General features: G+C 44.3%; 1 protein-coding gene across 1 annotated transcript; it reads right to left on the minus strand.

Annotated features, from left to right (window-relative positions):
* Positions 1-14,727: 14,727 nt before the first annotated feature.
* LOC310647545 (uncharacterized protein) lies at positions 14,728-18,219 on the minus strand (the record flags this gene model as incomplete). The annotated part of the gene is made up of 2 exons (XM_083374864.1): positions 14,728-17,908; positions 18,078-18,219. 2 exons carry the CDS (start codon positions 18,217-18,219, stop codon positions 16,908-16,910), a joined length of 1,143 nt encoding a protein of 380 aa, XP_083230990.1. The 3' UTR covers positions 14,728-16,907.
* Positions 18,220-20,678: the final 2,459 nt, after the last annotated feature.

Consider the following 20,678-nt stretch of genomic DNA (forward strand, 5'->3'; position numbering starts at 1 on the left):
CGGACATGGGGTGATGATTGTCCCTCTCCACGGTGACTCACGTGGGATGATGGTGGTTGATCTCAGGCAATAAGAACTTACAGAAAAAATGGTAGTCAATTCCTGATAACAGCAGCTGGCATAAGGCAATGGTAGTCCGTTTTTAGTAGCAGCAACCTGTTCAGAACAATGGCAATCAGTCTCTGGTGACAGCAACATGCCTACAACAATGATAATCAGTATCTGGTGACAGGATGATATCAATCTTTGATGACAATTATTTGCCTAAAACGATGGTAATCTCTGGCGCTGGCAGAGCCCTCCCTTGTCCACTCTCCTTGTCTCTCTCTTACCTCACTCCATGTAACCCCCTTTTAACTCCCCCAACTGATCCTATTTAAAAAATCCTACCTCCCACTAAAAGATGTATTTCAAACTCTTTCCTAACTCCCTCTGCCTAGCTTACCCCAACTGAGGGAAAGGAGTTAAAACTCCCCAAACTACCCTGTCTCCCTCTCTTTGTCTAGCCTGCCCGCAATGAAGAAGAAAGAAACAAAACTTGGCCTTCCCTATCTCTGTCCCTCTCCCTCCCTCTCCCTTGCCTGCTTCAAGCAAACAGATCCAGCAACTACTCTCACACTCTATCCCTCTACCAAACCTGCTTCAAACAGCTCCAGCAACTACTCTCATTCTCTATCCCTACCCCTTTTGTCAGGCTTACCTGTAATGAGGCAAAAAAAGGAAACACAAAAATCCCAGAATCTTTATTTTATATATAGTTTTTTATTGTTATTTTTTAATCTACATACATATGTTACTTTTGACAGCACGGAAATGGAAGGCGAGTTGACACAAGAAAGAAAGCTAGAATAAGATTGAGAAAAAAATTGGGGTTTTGACTTGTTAGTTAAGATTAAGGGAATATACTGAAATACATAAGATTTATATTTTGAAATTTACAATTTGGCACGAACTGAAATAGATGATTTTGAGTATTTAAAACTGGAAAGTATAATTATTAAAAGTTAAAATTGAATATGGATTTGCCAATAAAGATTGAATGTAAAAGTAATTAAGACCTATATAAGCTATAAATCTATTGAAAAATGTAATGAACATGTTTTATTTAGCAGATATATTAAGAATTGTATTAACTAAATATGAGATAGTAGACATTAAGAGAAAAAGAGAGGAGGATCTGATAGGGAAAAAAGAAATTCTGATTACTAAGGTTAAGATATTTAGAAATTAATAGAAAATGTAATGCTGTATTACTAACTAGATGATGTAAGATGGATTAAAATAGTATGTTTGAATAGATAAGATGTGTATCCTGAATATTAGATTGTATAATGAATTTGATAATGGGAATTTTGGTTACTCAAAATCTGGAAATTACAATTAATAAATGTTAAATTCAAATATTAATGGGAAACTAAAAATTGGGAAAATGATTAGGACATTGTCTATAAAGATTGAATGTTAAAATTACAATATGTATAAGTTAAAAATTATTGATAACTAAAATGTTATTTTTATTCAATTGATATAATAAGAATTGTATTACTTTAAATATGAGACAGTAAATGTTAAAGCGAAAAAAAGAGGAAATATGTAATGTGGTACTTTAAGATTTGATTTAAAAATATTTGTATGCTATTGAATTATCAGTTAACCCAGCCGCCAATAAATCAATGAAACTTTTTAAATTTTTTTTAAAGAGTCAGAAGTCTTTTCCTTTACCCTTTTACATTTAAGGCATAAAAGTGATAAGTGCTTATATACAAATGCTCAAACCTGGGAAACAATCAGGGTGAACTAGAAAGAATAGAACACAAGAGTGGGCATGACATAGTTGGCATTACATAAACCCGGTAGGACGAAACCCATGAATGGAATGGACCGATGGGACGGGTACAAATTGTTCAAAAGAAACAGGTCTACAAAAAGAAGAGGGGCAGTTGTACTATGTATAAAGGGAACACTACATATTTACAGAAATGCACATAATCAAAGATAAAATCTCTCCAGAATGAGAGTAATGATGTGTGTATATATTCATTGTTGTTCCAGGTCTATCCTTCTTCCAGGGTGTCGGGATGTCAACTCTAATTGGCAGCTTGATAAAAGCGGGAGGGGGGACAATTCCCGTGTGGGGACAGTTGCAGCTGAGCGTCATCTGTTCCCGTGAGAGTGCCCAACCCAGAACACATTGAGCAGGTGGACTAGCATGACTCGGTTTCCTGTAACAAAACAAACAGAAGTGATTGGTGGATGTAATGGATTATAGCTGGACCCACAGGGAAAGGGGAAAATTAACTAAGGTAGCTTTTGCGTGGGAAACCCAGAGCTGGCTTTGCTTCGTCTGTGCAAATATCGTTTATTCAGTAAAGTTTAAAACTCTTGATAAAATAATGTTCCAGGAGCTTCTTTTTCTGGATCTGCCAACTGGACAGTTGACAAAAAATCCTTTGCCTTGTGAGATTTATTTAAGATTTATGATTGTTTTTGGATTTATGCTTTTACTCTTCCCAATTGATATTTGAGGCTTTTTATAGATGTTATTTTTCAGGGTATTTTTAGTTTTAATTTGGGCAAAAAATTTAAAATTTATTAAATATTAGCAGAACCTCTGTTTTGCTAACTGCTGGTTGGGAAGGTCTTGTTCTTCGTCAAGGGATACAATTTTAAACATATTTGAATCAGGGAACCTGTTCTTTTCCAGAATATATAAATATATAAACCTATCCATCCCTTTGCCATTTTCTTGAAGTCCTGTTCTAAAGGTCTGTGGAAACCATCCATCCATCCATCCTCCAAAATCACATGATGCTGGGACACTGCAACTGTCATAAATATGAAACAGTTGCCAAGCATCTGAATGTTGATGATGTGACCACACGGATGTTGCAACGGTCCTTAAGTGTGAAAAACGGGTCCTACGTTATTTTTTCCAGTGCTGTTGCAATTAATTTCAGCTTTGGGTATTCCTATTGAGCCAGCTTGTCCTTGGCTGGGACACACCCTTGATTGGCAAGATCAAGGAGGCCTGTCATCTCCTGGGGAATCCTGAGGGCTTTATGACCTCATCATCCCTGCAGGCTAAGCTGTCAGTTATGTCAGTTATCGGAGGGAAGGTGGCTCCTAAGAGGTCAGCTGGTCTCCAGAAGGGCTCCTGGACTCTGGGCAACCTTGCCTCTTTTCCTAACCATCAGGAAGATAAATAGTGGTGAGGGTAAGCGTTAGGTTTCCGATGAGCATTAAGGTGAGGCTGAGGGTGAAAGAAAGGATGAGGATGAGAGGGAAGTTGTGAATTAGGATCAGGGAGGAGTTGGGGAGGGGGAGAAGGGACAGAAAGAGGAATGGGCAGGCGGAAAGGCCCAAAGGGCTCCACAATCCCCCGCTCCTCCGTCGGCCGGGAGGACCGAGGCCGCTTTGGAGGGAGACCGGGGGGACTTTGCCCCCCCCAATGCTGCCCCTCCCCCCGGGCTTCCCTCCGGCTCCCCAAGCCCCCAGCAAAACGAGGCGCGCCTCCGCCCCGCCCGACGAGCAGACGACGCGTGTCAGGGCAAGGCGAAGCGGCATCTCTTCGGGAGAGGATCCGGGCCCGCCTCGGCCCCAGCAGACCCCCAAAGGCTCGGGCCGCCCTGCCTCCCCGGGCTCGATCGGGGCCTCTGAGGAAGGGTAGCCCGGGCGCCGCAGTCGCAGCGGGAAGCCCGGCCTGGCTCGCCTCCTTCCGGGCTCGGAATCCTCCGCAGCGGCCTCCCCGCTGATCCGCTCCCGCCATTCGCGCCTCCCGCCCCTTAGGAGGCGGCTCATGTCGCCTCGCCAGACAGGCAGGGCCGCTGCACCAATCGGAGGAGGCAGGAGGCTGGCCGAAAGGACGGAGGTCCCGCCCCCACTTCCGGCATCGGAGAGGCAGCGGAAGGAGCGTCCCGGTTCGAAGTGCACGGAGGCAGGTAGGCCCCGGGGGATGCTGAGAGTCGTGGGAGGCAGGACGGGGAGCCCGAGGCTGGTCCGGGTGGGCGACGCTGGGAGGGAGGCCGAGTCCATGAGAGGCTGGGACTCCCCTCCGGGAAGAGACGAAGCCGTGACCCGCCTCTCCCCGTTCGCCCCTGCAGGAGTTCGGGCAAACCCGGCGGAGGAAGGAGGAGGCCCCACGGAGCAGCCCCTGGAGGAGACGGCGGGGAAGGCCCGGAAGGTATGGGCCGAAGGGGACTCCGGGAAAGGAGGCCGCCTGGAGGGCGAAGCGGGGAGCAGGAAACGGGCAGAAACGCCGAGACGGGCCTGGAGGGCGGAGAGTCCCTCAGAAGAGGCGGGAAACTCGGGAAACGCCACAGAATCCAGGAGGGAGGAGAGAAGTATCAGTGCCCAGAATGTGGAAAATCCTTCAGATCAAATGGAATTCTTGAAAGGCATCTAAGAATCCACACAGGAGAAAAAACATTTAAGTGTCTGGAGTGTGGAAAAACCTTCACTCGGAAGGAAAGCCTTTATACACATCAAAGAATCCACACTGGAGAGAAACCACATAAATGTCTGGAATGTGGAAAGAGCTTCAATACGAGGGGAAACCTTTATGTACATCAAAAGATCCACACTGGAGAGAAACCAGATAAATGCTCGCAGTGTGGAAAGAGCTTCACTCAAAGGGGACACCTTTATAATCATCAAAGAATTCACACTGGAGAGAAACTGCATAAATGTCTGGAATGTGGAAAAAGCTTCGGTCTGAGGGGAAACCTTTATCAACATCAAAGTATCCACACCGGAGAGAAACCCTATAAGTGCCTGGAGTGTGGAAAGAGCTTCACTCACAGGGGACACCTTTGTAGTCATGAAAGAATTCACACTGGAGAGAAACCCTACATGTGCCTGAGGTGTGGAAAGAGCTTCACTCAGAGGGGAAGCCTTTATAGACATCAAAGGATCCACACTGGAAAGAAACCACATAAATGCCTAGAGTGTAGAAAGAGCTTCAGTCGGAGGGGAACACTTTATAATCATCAAAGAATTCACACTGGAGAGAAACCACATAAATGCCTGGAGTGTGGAAAGAGCTTCACTCGGAGTGGAAACCTTTATATACATCAAAGGATCCATTTAGGAGAGAAACCACATAAATGCCTGGAATGTGGAAAAAGCTTCAATACGAGGGGACACCTTTATAGACATCAAAGAAGACACACAGGAGAAAATCCATATGAACGCCTTAAGTGTGGAAAGAGTTTTACACCTCCATCGACATCAAAGTATTCACGCAAGAGAAAAATCCTATAAATGCTTGAAGGTGGAAACAGCTTCACGGAGAGAAAAGCTTTATAGATATCAAAGATTCCATTTAGAAAGGAAATCATTTAGATGCCTGGAGTGTGGAGAATCATTCATAAGAAACAAAAATCTCAGAAGTGAAAGAGGAAACTGAACTTTCTTGTTTCTTTGAATAGCCAAGAGCCAAGGAGGCGAGGAGTGGTGCCCACAATCTGCCCACCCCCACCCCCGCCTGCTTTGCGCAGGTCCTCCTGGCTTCCATGCCTGCTGTTAACCCTTTCACCACCATGCAGGGTAAGGTTGCCACCTCCACCCCTGCCCAGATGCCCTTGCCTCCCCGAAGCATCTTTTTACTAACCTGCCTATCGCGTGCCATAGGTTTGCCACCACTGGTATATGCTGACAGCATGCTCTATGCACAGAAATGGAAAGATAACTTTAATTCTCATAATAGATGATTGGCTGCAAAGCTGATGAAGTTAGCAGCAGCTAACTAGAGTGCAACTAACTTTGTTTCTACTTGGAAATGTTTCTGGATTTTATGCTTGAGGTGGGTAGGGAAAAAATGAAACTTTAATGTTGGGTTTTGCTGATTGGATAGGTTTGTGGGCATAGAAATTGCTGGTATATATTACTATGTAAAACAAAGTGTTTTTTATTACCTTGTTCTACTGTGCTAAAAAGTTAGAAGTCTTATATTACAATTGTTATTGCCAGCAGACCCACAGCCCAGACTATAGATAAGATTCCTGTAATCTGGGAAGATATTAGCTCTAGAAGCCCAGCTGTTTTACACTCAGTGGACTGTAAAGCTTTTAATTTTATGCATTGTTAAAAAAAACACACAGATGAAGATCAGGAACAGACTCTTTTTGGATGAGAGCACTTCTTAAAATTATTCTCACAGCTATTGATGAATTAAAGAGGCTACAGAAAAGAACAAGGTGTCAGCCTAGATGCAAAAATTCAAACTTTGACCACAATTAAAGAATCAACTACGCAGAATATAATTGAAGAAGTGGAACAGTTAAACACTATGACAGAAGACTCAATTGATGAACAAATAGACTTCATAGAAAACCCCCAAAAGAGACTGACAATATGGAAAATGGAAAAAGACTTTCTATATACAAACTAAAAGAAACCTGAGGGGCAAGAAGATAAACGGATGGAAGGGAACATAAATATTTCAGGATAGCTACGTGGAGACAGAGGCATTTTGTCAGACGCCCTTTCTTGTTTCAAGTAATATGTATAAAAACAGAGGGAGATCCATTTGCTGATTTGACAGCACCGAAATGGAAGGCGAGTTGACAGAGAAAGCAAGCTAGAAAAAGATTGAGAAAAAAATTGGGGTTTTGACTTATTAAGATTAAGAAAGAATATACTTAAATAGATAAGATGTATATTTTGAAATTTACAATTTGGCAGGAACGGAAATAGATGATTTTGAGTATTTAAAACTGGAAAGTATAATTATTAAAAGTTAAAATTGAATATGGATTTGCCAATAAAGATTGAATGTAAAAGTAATTAAGACCTATATAAGCTAAAAATATATTAAAAACGTAATGAACATGTTTTATTTAGCTGATATATTAAGAATTGTATTAACTAAATATGAGATAGTAGACATTAAGAGAAAAAGAGAGGAGGATCTGATAGGGAAAAAAGAGAAAGGTTAAGATATTTGGAAATTAATAGAAAATGTAATGCTGTATTACTAACTAGATGATGTAAGATGGTGTAAAATAGTATGTTTGAATAGATAAGATGTGTATCCTGAATATTATTGTGTAATGAAATTGATAATGGGAATTTTGGTTACTCAAAATCTGGAAATTACAATTAATAAATGTTAAATTCAAATATTAAATATTAACCACAAACTAAAAATTGGGAAAATGATTAGGACATTGTCTATAAAGATTGAATGTTAAAATAACTACAATATGTAAAAATGTTATTTTTATTCAATTGATATAATAAGAATTGTATTACCGTATTTTCCGGCGTATAAGATGACTTTTTAACCCATGAAAATCTTCTCAAAAGTCGGGGGGTCGTCTTATACGCCGGAAAATACGGTACTTTAAATATGAGACAGTAAATGTTAAAGCAAAAAAGAGAGGAAATATGTAATGTGGTACTTTTGAGATTTGCCTTAAAATATTTGTATGCTATTGAATTATCGGTTAACCCAGTCGCCATGTTGCTTTGGAAATACTGAAATGTAAATTTTTTTTAAAAGAGTCAGAAGTCTTTTCCTTTACCCTTTTACATTTAAGGCATAAAAGTCATAAGTGCTTATAGACAAATACTCAAACCTGGGGAACAATCAGGGTGAACTAGAAAGAATAGTACATGAGAGTGGGCATGACATAGTTGGCATTACATAAACCCGGTAGGATGAAACCCATGAATGGAATTTACCGATGGGATGGGTACAAATTGTTCAAAAGAAACAGGTCTACAAAAAGAAGAGGGGCAGTTGTACTATGCATAAAGGGAACACTACATATTTAAATAAATAAATAAAACTTTATTGTCGAAGTACGTGTACATTGAGATGAGCTTCTCCCCGTGCTCCCTCCCCCCAACACACAGTGACAACAAACCTTCCATCCCACCACACCATGTGAACCAACTATGCCAGACACCGGCCTCCCAAGTCAATTCTGCATGAGTTCACAGAGATTATATCCCATTCAAAAGCCTAACAGCCCACGGATAAAAGCTGTTTTTCAGCCTGTTGGTACGGCTGGCTAGACTCCTATATCTCCTACCCGATGGTAGGAAAGTAAAGAGATACCGTCCAGGGTGTGAGTCATCCCTGAGAATTTTCCTCACTCTTCCAAGGCAACGAGCCCTGGCGATGTTATCCAGTGGTGTCAGGGGACAGCCCACAATGTCTTGTGCTGTGGTCACTACCCTCTGTAATACTTTCCTGTCCGCAGCTGTCAGACCAGCATACCAAACCACAATACCATATGAGAGGACACTCTCTATAGTAGACCGGTAAAAGAGAGTCATTAGCCACTGTTCTACCCTGTTCTTCCGCAAGACCCTAAGAAAGTGAAGCCTCTGTGAGCCTTTCTAGCCATCTGGGTTGTGTTAACTTTCCAGGTCAGATCTTCACAGAGGTAGACTCCCAGAAATTTAAAGGAAGAAACTCCACACAGTCCTCCCCGATGTAAAGTGGGGCAGGTTCCTCCTTTTTTCTCCGGAGGTTTAACACCATCTCTTTTGTCTTGCCGATGTTTAAGTGCAAGTTGTTGTTACTACACCGTATGGATAGTTTTTCTACCTCCGCCCTGTATGCTGTCTCATCCCCACCTGTAATAAAACCCACCACAGTTGTATCATCTGCGAACTTGATTATCGCAGTTGATGGGTCAGATGATACACAATCATATGTATATAAAAACAGAAATGCACATAAAGATAAAATCTCTCCAGAATGTGAGTAATGATGTGTGTATATGTTCATTGTTGTTCCAGGTCTATCCTTCTTCCAGGGTGTCGGGATGTCAACTCTAATTGGCAGCTTGATAAAAGCAGGAGGGGGGACAATTCCGGGGTGGGGACAGTTGCAGCTGAGCGTCGTCTGTTCCCGTGAGAGTGCCCAACCCAGGACACATTGAGCAGGTGGACTAGCATGACTCAGTTTCCTGTAACAAAACAAACAGAAGTGATTGGTGGATGTAATGGATTGTAGGTGGCCCCACAGGGAAAGGGGAAAATTCACTAAGGTAGCTTTTGTGTGGGAAACCCAGAGCTGGCTTTGCTTCATCTGTGCAAATATCGTTTATTCAGTAAAGTTTAAAACTCTTGATAAAATAATGTTCCAGGAGCTTCTTTTTCTGGATCTGCCAACTGGACAGTTGACAAAAAGTTCTTTGCCTTGTGAGATTTATTTAAGATTTATGATTGTTTTTGGATTTATGCTTTTACTCTTTCCAATAGATATTTTAGGCTTTTTATAGATGTTATTTTTCTGGGTATTTTTACAGTTTTAATTTGGGCAAAATTTTTAAAATTTATTAAATATTAGCAGAACCTCTGTTTTGGTAACTGCTGGTTTGTATCCCGTTGTCAAGGGATACAATTTTAAACATATTTGAATCAGGGAACCTGTTCTTTTCCAGAATATATAAATATATAAACCTATCCATCCATCCATCCCTCTGCCATTTTCTTGAAGTCCTGTTCTAAAGGTCTGTGGAAACCATCCATCCTCCAAAATCACATGATGCTGGGACACTGCAACTGTCATAAATATGAAACAGTTGTCAAGCATCTGAATGTTGATGATGTGACTACACGGATGTTGCAACGGTCCTTAAGTGTGAAAAACGGGTCCTACGTTATTTTTTCCAGTGCTGTTGCAACCCCGAACATCTACAAATATTCTCCTGTTTTGTATTCTCTTGACTTACTGGAGTTAAGGTTGATTTGGGCTTGGGAGAATTGATGCCGTGAATAAATGAACCTTTATTGTCAAAGTACAACATGCATACTTTGGCTGATTGGCTGATGAACTTCAGTACCGATTAAGGAGAATATTGTAGCTCAAGAGTTGAAATGTGGGGTCCTTGGTGCTCTCCGAGCTTGTTTTCTTGCAGATGTTTCATTACCCAAACTATGTAGCATCTTCAGTGCTAGTAAGGAGCGCTGTTTCCTTGCTCCTTAAATGGACAGTCATCCATTTAGTAAACCATGGTTCAACAAACCAGGACTAGCGATAGAGAAATTCTTCCCTGCACTTGCCTGTACCTTTTCTTCCTGAATTCTTGACTCTTTTTTAAAGAGCAGGATTGGGGCTTTGGTTTGCCATCCCCCAGGTGGGGAGATGGAGGAGAATTGGGACACTTACATCCCAAAGGTGGACACTTTGAGTCCTGCGTCCATGTTCCATTTCCTGCCTGTGTCCCTTTTCAGTTTTGCTTAATTTGGAGGTTATGAGTGGTAATAAATATTTCCATTAAAATTAACAAAGTTAATTATTAATTAACAAATTTATACTGCAAAGCTTGTTCTTTTCTGTAGCCTCTTTAATTCATCAATAGCTGTGAGAATAGTTTTAAGAAGTGCTCTCATCCAAAAAGAGTCTGTTCCTGATCTTCATCTGTTTGTTTTTTTAACAATGCATAAAAGCTGAACTGCAATCAACCCCCTGCCTTTTTCCTGTTTTTCTCCATTCAAGAGTCTGTGTGTCAGCGCAGGCATGTCAACCACACAGCCTGCAGGCCAGATCCAGCCTGCACAGGCCACATCCCCCCTGGCCTCCCAAGGGCAAAACAAATCCTGATATGGCCCGCAGTGCAATCAGGTTTGACACCCCTGTGTCAGAGTGTCCAAGCCAGTCTTGACTTTTAGTGATAGCACAGACAAGTCCCTGCACTTTCCTTGGAAAGGTTTTTTGTAAATAGTTTGCGGTTGCCTCTTTCCTAGGGCTTTGAGGAAGTGGCTGGCCCATGGTCAACCAGCTGGCTTCCACTTGGGGGGGGGGGAAGAATTCACCATCTGCCAGGTTCTAGCTTTACCATCTCTCCAAACTAGCCATCTCAGTGGTATACGACCAGCGTCTTATTTCCAGGAAGCATCCAAGCCCTTTGCATGCCCTTGGAGCCGAGGGTTTTCGTTCCTTGGATCTCTTCTCATACTTGCATAAGCTTCCTTTCCTCTATCCAGAGTAAGCCTGTTCTCAAGGATTGCCGCTGAGATCAGCAACAACGTTCAATAGGGATACCAGCTACTTAAATTTCCCCTCCCCTACCAATTCATAATAAACCGTGAACTAAATTCAAAATGAAGAGAAAATTGGCTGCATTTGTACAGCATTCACACAACACACTAACGAAACTGCTTAGTTGTACCCTTGACTTGTCTTGTGTATGTGGCCAAGCAACTATGCTATTATCCTAGCCCGTTAATTTATGGTTTAATGTAATTAAGAATCCAGAAAAAGAGAGGAGCAATCGGGCAAAACACGTATGAAACCATCCAATCTCTGTACTGAAAAATGATAACTCTCATTGAAAGAAGATTTTACCTCCACAAAGACAAGCCTGTGCTGAGCGTGAGCTGCAATAGTTGCAAGAAACTGGAATAAATAAATGTATTTATGGATATTTCCAAACCCAAAAGACATTGGAGGAATTCCCCTCATCCAAGGCAGGAGGAATGAGTCAATTTGTTCGCAAAAAAGTAGCAAAAACCTTTTTGAAGCTTTCCAGATGATTTGGGGAACCTCATTGATTCTGGCTATGGATCAGAAACGAGTTTGTTCATATCTGAGGGTTAAACAAGAAGCTTTTGGTGTGAGGGATCTATTCCCAGGACTCGACTTGTCTCTTGCTTCAGTGGTGGCAAACAAACCCATATCACTCCAAATTCAAACGGGCAACATCAAGTGCCCACTGTCAGAAAATGCCAAGAGCAACTGGAACCATACTCTGATTTCCCTGCACACCCAGACAAGAGGAGGGAGGGACACTCCCCACCATTCTGGTCCCATTGAACGCTTAGAACTGGGTAGGGCAGAGTTAAATAAATAATAAACCTTTATTGTCAAAGTACAACATGTGTACATTGAGATTAGATGAGCCTCCCCCCCCCGTGCTCTCTCCCCCCAACACACAGTGACAACAAACCCTCCATCCCACCACACTATGAACCAACTACACCACACACCGGCCTCCCAAGTCAATTCTGCATAAGATTATGTCCCATTTAAAAGCCTAACAGCCCACGGGTAAAAGCTATTTTTCAGCCTGTTGGTACGGCTGGCTAGTTCCAGGTGGGTGGAAGCACAGCAGAGCAATACTAAAATGCCGTGCTGTGACTATGCACTGTGTATTTCCATTACTAACAGTTCTGTCATAACAAAAGTTATGTTTGGAAAATGCATTCTTCCCCTGGGAAAAAAAACTGAAGAGTTTCAAAAGGCCACTTGGGCCCAGTTCCAGCATTAAGGTAAAGGTAAAGGTTCCCCCCTACATGCGTGCTAGTCGTTTCCAACTCTAGGGTCCAGTGCTCCAGTGCTCCAAGCGCCAAACTGCCAACCTTCTGATCAACAAACTCAGTATCCTAACCCACTGAGCCACTGCGTCCCTTATTCCAGCATTAAAGTTCTCCATAATTTACTGTTCTTTAAATTTGGAACTCTTTTGTTTAGATGTGTTTTCACAGCATTCCTCAGTAGCCTTCTAGGGCTGGGTGGATTGCCGGTGAGCTAAACCAGTCTTGTTTTCATTATTCACAAAAATAGAGTTACTTTCAACCCCACCAGGGTCACTACAGGGACCAGGAAATTCGGATGGCAGCTTCATGGGAGTGCTCTCCAGAAGATTGGTTAGCTATGACCTTTATGGAGTTCAAATTGCATTACCCTAATTTGTACAAGAAAATTAAGGTGAATAAGGCCCATCCCAGTCTCCTGAGATATTAAGCAACATTTATTAGCCTGACACTTTTCCTGGTTTAGCTTGTCTCCGTTTCACCCTCTACACAGCTCTGCGTAGTTGATTCTTTAATTGTGGTCAAAGTTTGAATTTGTGCATCTGGGCTGACACCTTGTTCTTTTCTGTAGCCTCTTTAATTCATCCATAGCTGTGAGAATAATTTTAAGAAGTGCTCTCATCCAAAAAGAGTCTGTTCCTGATCTTCATCTGTGTGTTTTTTTAACTGCATAAAATTAAAAGCTTTACAGTCCACTGAGTGTAAAACAGCTGGGCTTCTCAGAGCTAATATCTTCCCAGATTACAGGAATCTTATCTATAGTCTGGACTGTGGGTCTGTTAGGCAATAACAATTGTAATATCAGACTTCTGACTCTTTAGCACAGTAGAACAAGGTAATAAAAAAAACAACTTTGTTTTACATAGTAATATATACTAGCAATTTCTATGCCCACAAACCTATCTAATCAGCAAAACCCAACATTAAAGTTTCATTTTTTCCCTACCCACCTCATGCACAAAATCCAGAAACATTTCCAAGTTAGTTGCGTTCTAACTTAGCTGCTGCTAACTTCATCAGCTAACTTAATCAGCTTTGCAGCCAATCATCCATTATGAGAATTAAAGTTATCTTTCCATTTTGCTGTCAGCATATACCAGCGGTGGCAAACCTATGGCACGCATTAGGCAGGTTAGTAAAAAAATGCTTCGGGGAGGCAAGGGCATCTGGGCAGGGGTAGGGGTGGCAACCTTACCCTGCATGGTGGCGGGTTAACGGCAGGTGTGGGGGCCAGGAGGACCTGCGCAAAGCAGGCGGGTGGGTGGGCAGATTGCAGGCGCCACTCCTCACCTCCTCTACTGCTGCCATGCCGCTGTCCTCCTCTGTCCCCGGGCAGTGCCTCTGCCATGCGTGGCTGTCCTGCTCATGCCCGCAATCGGCCGACGCACTGGTGGTCCTGGCAGCGCCCCACAGTCCCACCCAGCTCCGCTCCGTCTCCAGGCAGCGCCTCTGCCCTGTGCAGCTGTCCCACACCCGCCTGTCATTCTGGTGGCGCCTCAAAATGGCCACTGTCCTCTAGTGGGTCTTCTTCCTGGCACTGGGTGAAGATGGGACAGTGCTGGCAGAGGGAAATTTTGCTGTGTCCCACCCATGGGGAAATTGCAGGAGAGGCAGCGCTGGCTAGCGGTCATGGTCAGCATGGGGCGGTGAGCTGATGGCCGTGAGGGGAGCCCGAGGCAGGGACAGGCAGGCAGTTACGGCACCCAGCTTGGCTCTTGCGGCTGGCGGCTTGCTTTGCTTCGTGTGTGGCTGCCTTCCCAAACTCTGACTGCTCCAGCCCTGCAGGGCACCACCATTTCCTCTCAGCAGGGGCTGGGGCTGTCTGCAGGTGAGGCAGAGGAGGGTCACCCGCTGCCTCTCTCATAGCCCAGTGCTGCCTGGGGCTTTAAGTGTGCTGCTGTTCAGGGGCGGCTGGTACTGGCGCTTGGATACGCTGCCTGGCTCTACCTGAAGTGGGAGTCACCGTCTCACAGGGGGCGCCACTCTGCCTAGGCCAGGGGTAGGCAACCTCAGCACTTTTATGACTCATGGACTTCAACTCCCAGAATTCCTATCAGCATATGCTGACTCAGGAATTTGGGGAGTTGAAGTTCATGAGTCATAAAAGAGCCGAGGTTGCCTACCCCTGGCCTAGGCCATCTGGCGATACTTCTGGGACTATTTCCCCATCATGGTGAGCAGAGAAACCAGGAGGCTCCTGCTGCTAGCGTGGGTGTCAGGCCTGGCAGTACACCCACTTTCTCCATCTGGGGGTACTGGCACCACCAGCACGGCCTTGGCAAGAAACCGCTGCAGGCCGTGAGAACGCAGAGCTCAACACGGTGGTGGAACCTCTTGGAGAGAACCACCCAAGCGCAGTGGGGAGGTCATCCTCCTTTAACTGCACGGCCTAAACCTCATCTCCTCCACCAGGCAAGGGAGAGGGAGAGGGAGGGACAGAGATAGGGAAGGTGAAGTTTTGTTTCTTTCTCCTTCATTGCGGGCAGGCTAGACAAAGAGAGGGAGAGAGGGTAGTTTGGGGAGTTTTAATTCCCTCAGTTGGAGTAAGCTAGGCAGAGGGAGTTAGGAAAGAGTTTGACATACGTCTTTTAGTGGGAGGTAGGTTTTTTTTAAATAGGATCAGTTGGGGGAGTTAAAAGGGGGTTACATGGAGTGAGGTAAGAGAGACAGAAGGAGAGTGGACAAGGGAGGGCACTGCCAGCGCCAGAGATTACCATCGTTTTAGGCAAATTGTTGTCATCAAAGACTGATTGATATCATCCTGTCACCAGAGACTGATTATCATTATTGTAGGCATGTTGCTGTCACCAGAGGCTGACTGCCATTGTTCTGAGCAGGTTGCTGCTACTAAAAACGGACTACCATTGCCTTATGCCAGCTGCTGTTATCAGGAATTGACTAACATTTTTCCTGTAAGTTCTTATTGCCTGAGATCAACCACCATCATCCCACGTGAGTCACCGTGGAGAGGGACAATCATCACCCCATGTGCGTGGCTGCCAATCATGACTGAATACCACCGTGTTACATGCCCTGTTACACAGAGGCGCCAATTTGAGAGACCTCCTTGGGCTGGTGGCCACTTGGAGGGGAGGCCGGGAGGGTCCCTATGGGGGTGCCGCTACATACATTTTGAGCATACATTTGGAAAAACTTCTAGTTTTTTGACAATTTAGATATCAACAATACATTTTATAAAGATTAGAAACTATAATGTAAATTTTAATCCCTTCACCTGCGGGTTTCTCATTCCTCCAAATTCAATGTCAATAACAATATATAAAAGTTAGCAATCATATGTTCATCATTATCATACAATAGTTTCCAAATCATTTATACAAATTCATAGCTACTTTTTTACACCTTCCTTTTGACTGCAAATATGTAAGCCATAACAGACATGTCCTTCTATTCGTTGGATTTAATTATAATAGGTACACCATAATTAAAATGTGTTATTTGACGGTAAATCCATCAGTCTGGACAGCCATTTGTCTAGAATGGTCTAGGATTTCTTGCTTGAGCAACGGATTGGACTAGGTGTCCTCCAATGGCAACTGAATTTGTTTTTCTTGTGTTTCCTTTGAAGATGTTTCACTTCTCACCCAAGAAACATCTTCAGCTCTGACTGGAAGGTGGGCAAAGGAAGAATTTATATTCCTTGCAGACAGCTGGTCCTTTGTGTTAGGAATTAAAGTCCTAACCTGGTTTGGGTGAAATACATATAATATGGTTGTGTATCTTTAAGAAGAGAAATGGCCTAAGGGTGTGACTAATTCTATTCAGCATAAATGAATTTCAGATGTTAAGACTTAGTTTTGCTCTCTCTGTGTAAAGTTTATAATTTTTCCTAAGACCTATTTGGACTGAAACTTTTTCCACACATCGTAAGTTATTAGGTATTTTCCCCCAAGTGAATATTTTGATGACTTCTGAGGATTTTTGTTTGTTGTGAATGATTCTCCAAACTCCAGGCATCTAAATGATTTCCTTTCTGAATGGAATCTTTCATATCTATAAAGCTTTTCTCTCAGTGAAGCTGTTTCCACCTTCAAGCATTTACAGAATTTTTCTCTTGCGTGAATACTTTGATGTCGATGGAGGTGTAAAACTCTTTCCACACTTAAGGCGTTTATATGGATTTTCTCCTGTGTCTTCTTTGATGTACATAAAGGTGTCCCCTGTGACTGAAGCTCTTTCCACACTCAAGGCATTTATGTGGTTTCTCTCCTGAATGGATCCTTTGATGTATATAAAGGCTTCCACTCCGAGTGAAGCTCTTTCCACACTCCAGGCATTTATGCGGTTTCAATCCAGTGTGAATTCTTTGATGAGTATAAAGGTTTCCACTCCGAGTGAAGCTCTTTCCACACTCCAGGCATTTATGCGGTTTCAATCCAGTATGAATTGTTTGATGAGTATAAAGGTTTCCCGTCTGAGTGAAGCTCTTTCCACACTCCAGGCATTTATGTGGTTTCTCTCCAGTGTGAATTCTTTGATGAGCGTAAAGGTGCCCCCTCTGACTGAAGCTCTTTCCACACTCCAGGCATTTATGCGGTTTCTCTCTGGTGTGAATTCTTTGATGTCTATAAAGGTTTCCCTTCAGACTGAAGCTCTTTCCACACTCCTGGCATTTATGTGGTTTCTCTCATGTGAATTTTTTGATGTTTATAAAGGTTTCCTCTCAGACTGAAGCTCTTTCCACATTCCAGGCATTTGTGTGGTTTTTCTCCAGTGTGGATCCTTTTATGTTTACAAAGGTTTCCCTGGTGACTAAAGCACTTTCCACATTCCAGGCACTTTAAGGTTTTGTATCCAGTGTGAATTTTTTGATGATTATAAAGTTTTCCCCTCTGAGTGAAGCTCTTTCCACACTCCAGGCATTTATGTGGTTTAGTGTGGAGCCTTTGATGACTATAAAGGCTTCCCCTCAGACTGAAGCCCTTTCCACACTCCAGGCATTTATGCGGTTTCTCTCCAGTGTGAATTCTTTGATGATTATAAAGGTTTCCCCTCTGATTGAAGCTCTTTCCACACTCCAGGCATTTAAATGGTTTTTCTCCTGTGTGGATTCTTTGATGGCTATAAAGGTTTCCCCTCCGACTGAAGCTCTTTCCACACTCCAGGCATTCAAATGGTTTTTCTCCTGTGTGGATCCTTTGATGTCTATAAACGCTTCCCCTCCGACTGAAGCTCTTTCCACACTCCAGGCATTTAAATGGTTTTTCTCCTGTGTGGATTCTTTGATGGCTATAAAGGTGTCCCCTCAGAGTGAAGCTCTTTCCACACTCCAGGCATTTAAATGGTTTTTCTCCAGTGTGGATTCTTACATGCCCTTTAAGATCTCCATTTCTTTTAAAGGATTTTCCACATTCCGGGCACTGATATTTCTTTCCTCCCTCCTGAATTCTGTGGCGTTTCCTGAGTTTCCCGCCTCTTCTGAGGGACCCTCCGCCCTCCAGGCCCGTCTCGGGGTCTCCGCCCGTTTCCTGCTCCGCGCTTCGCCCTCCAAGCGGCCTCCTTTCGCGGAGTCCCCGTCGGCTCATCCCTTCCGCGCCTTCCCCGCGGGGCCTCCTCTCCTCTAGGCCGGCGCCTACTTCTTTCCTTGCTTCCTCCGCCGGGCTCGCCCGAACTCCTGCAGGGGCGAAGGGAGACAGGCGGGTCACGGCTTCGTCCCTTCCCCTGAGGGGAGTCCCAGCCTCGGCCTCTCACGGACTCGGCTTCCCTGCCAGCGTCGCCCACCCGGACCAGCCTCGGGCTCCCCGTCCTGCCTCCCGCGACTCCCAGCATCCCCCGGGGCCTACCTGCCTCCGTGCACTTCGAACCGGGACGCTCCTTCCGCTGCCTCTCCGATGCCGGAAGTGGGGGCGGGACCTCCGTCCTTTCGGCCAGCCTCCTGCCTCCTCCGATTGGTGCAGCGGCCCTGCCTGTCTGGCGAGGCGACATGATCCGCCTCCTGAGGGGCGGGAGGCGCGAATGGCGGGAGCGAATCGTCGGGGAGGCCGCTGCGGAGGCTTCCGCGCCCGGAGGGAGGCGAGCCAGGCCGGGCTACCTGCTGCGACCGCGGCGCCCGGGCTCCCCTTCCTCGGAGGCCCCGATCGAGCCCGGGGAGGCAGGGCGGCCCGAGCCTTTGGGGGTCTGCTGGGGCCGAGGCGGGCCCGGATCCTCTCCCGAAGAGACGCCGCTTCGCCTTGCCCTGACACGCGTCGTCTGCTCGTCGGGCGGGGCGGAGGCGCGCCTCGTTTTGCTGGGGGCTTGGGGAGCCGGAGGGAAGCCCGGGGGGAGGGGCGGCATTGGGCGGGGCAAAGTCCCCCCGGTCTCCCCCCAAAGCGGCCTCGGTCCTCCCGGCCGACGGAGGAGCGGGGGATTGTGGAGCCCTTTGGGCCTTTCCGCCTGCCCATTCCTCTTTCTGTCCCTGATCCTAATTCACAACTTCCCTCTCATCCTCATCCTTTCTTTCACCCTCAACCTCACCTTAATGGTCATCTGAAACCTAACTCTTACCCTCACCACTATTTATCTTCCTGATGGTTAGGAAAAGAGGCAAGGTTGCCCAGAGTCCAGGAGCCCTTCTGGAGACCAGCTGACCTCTTAGGAGCCACCTTCCCTCTGATAACTGACATAACTGACAGTTTAGCCTGCAGGGATGATGAGGTCACAAAGCCCTCAGGATTCCCCAGGAGATGACAGGCCTCCTTGATCTTGCCAATCAAGGGTGTGTCCCAGCCAAGGACAAGCTGGCTCAATAGGAATACTCAAAGCTGAAATTAAGCATGCAAAGCTATCTTAGGCAGAGGTTCTCAAACCCGCGTCCTGCTTCTGGAGAGAAAGAACACGTTGAGGAGTGGCACAAACTTGGGAAAGGCTTGCCCATAAAAAAAAATAGGTTGATGTAAAAATCTACTTCAAGGGACGTGGTGGCTCAGTGGGTTCGGACGCTGAGCTTGTCGATCAGAAGGTCGGCAGTTTGGCGGGTCAAATCCCGAGTGCCGCATAGCAGAGTGAGCGCCTGTTACTCGTCCAAGCTTCTGCCAACCTAGCAGTTTGAAAGCATGTAAAAATGCAAGTAGAAAAATAGGGACCACTATGGTGGGAAGGTAGCAGCGTTCCATGCGCCTTTGGCGTCTACTCATGCCGGCCACATGACCACGGAGACGTCATCGCATAAGCGCTGGCTCTGGCTTTGAAACAGAAATGAATACTGGTCCCTAGAGTTGGAAACGACTAGCAGGCACGTGCGGGGTAACCTTTACCTTAAGAATCGGCTCCTTTCTGAACAACTGGGTGGTGATGGCATGTATTTGTAGCCTCCAAACTCAGGCATTGCAAATTTTGCTTGCAGCTTGTAAGAATTTGATCCCTGAATTTGAGAGGAATTTTGACCTCTGCAAAGGTGCTTATTTCCCCACTCGAAAGTATGAATCTTCAAATAACTCAAGAGAAAGAAAAGAGCATTTATTAAGGGGGATCAAGCATTTCTATAAGATACAGAAGAAATGATATATTTGGTATATGTGACACTTTAGTAAGCCAATGATTAAACAATAAAAGACCTTGATTACATGTGGGACTTGAACAGCAGAAAACGTGGATTTTAGATAACATTCCACATGGGGCAATGTTATGGGTTACATTAGTCTTTCCCTTAGAACCTGCAAGTGATTCAAGTGTTTAGGGATGAAAAGACAGGTTCTCCCATTCCAAAAAATGGCCATGACAACACTAAAAAAGAAACTTGTAGAAGTTAAACAGTAGCTTAAGCACAAAATTAAGAGTGCTAATATCACCTTTAAAATGCTAATAATGAAGCTTAAAATTTGAGGCAACAAATCTTATTTATTTGGGCAGAATATATTTAATGAGCCCGTGAATATTTTTTTTATCTTTTTGTTTCCTTTTTTTATTTTTTCCACACACTGAAGAAATTATTACTTTATTAATTCTTTAATGTTAATTCCTAGACATTTGAAGCACTTCCTTTTTATGGATCTATGGAAACTATTAGTCATCTCAATTTTAAGGAAGGGTATATAGAACAGGAGTTCCCAACCGGGGGTGCGATTTGATATTCCAGGGGGTAAAAAAACTTGGGTTTTCAAAATTATAGTGTATATGCATAATTTAATTGCTGTTATTTTGAACTTTTGTAAGGGCTGCGAGAATATACCTACAAGCATTCCAGGGACACGGGGTATAGAAAAGGTTGGGAGCCATTACTAGAAGAACGTGAGTTGTGACTTGGAAAATTACTGTTAACCTAGATATTTCTGCAAATTCTCCCAAGTCTAAATGTATTCATCTGCAAAATATATTATTTATATAATTTACATTCCAGCTTTATTATTTTTAGAAATAAGTTTGTAAAAATGTCAAACGCGCCTTCTGCCTCCTAATTTCCGCACAAC

The sequence above is a fragment of the Vipera ursinii genome (genome assembly GCF_947247035.1).
Source record: "Vipera ursinii genome assembly, chromosome: 16".
Classification (NCBI taxonomy): domain Eukaryota; kingdom Metazoa; phylum Chordata; class Lepidosauria; order Squamata; family Viperidae; genus Vipera; species Vipera ursinii.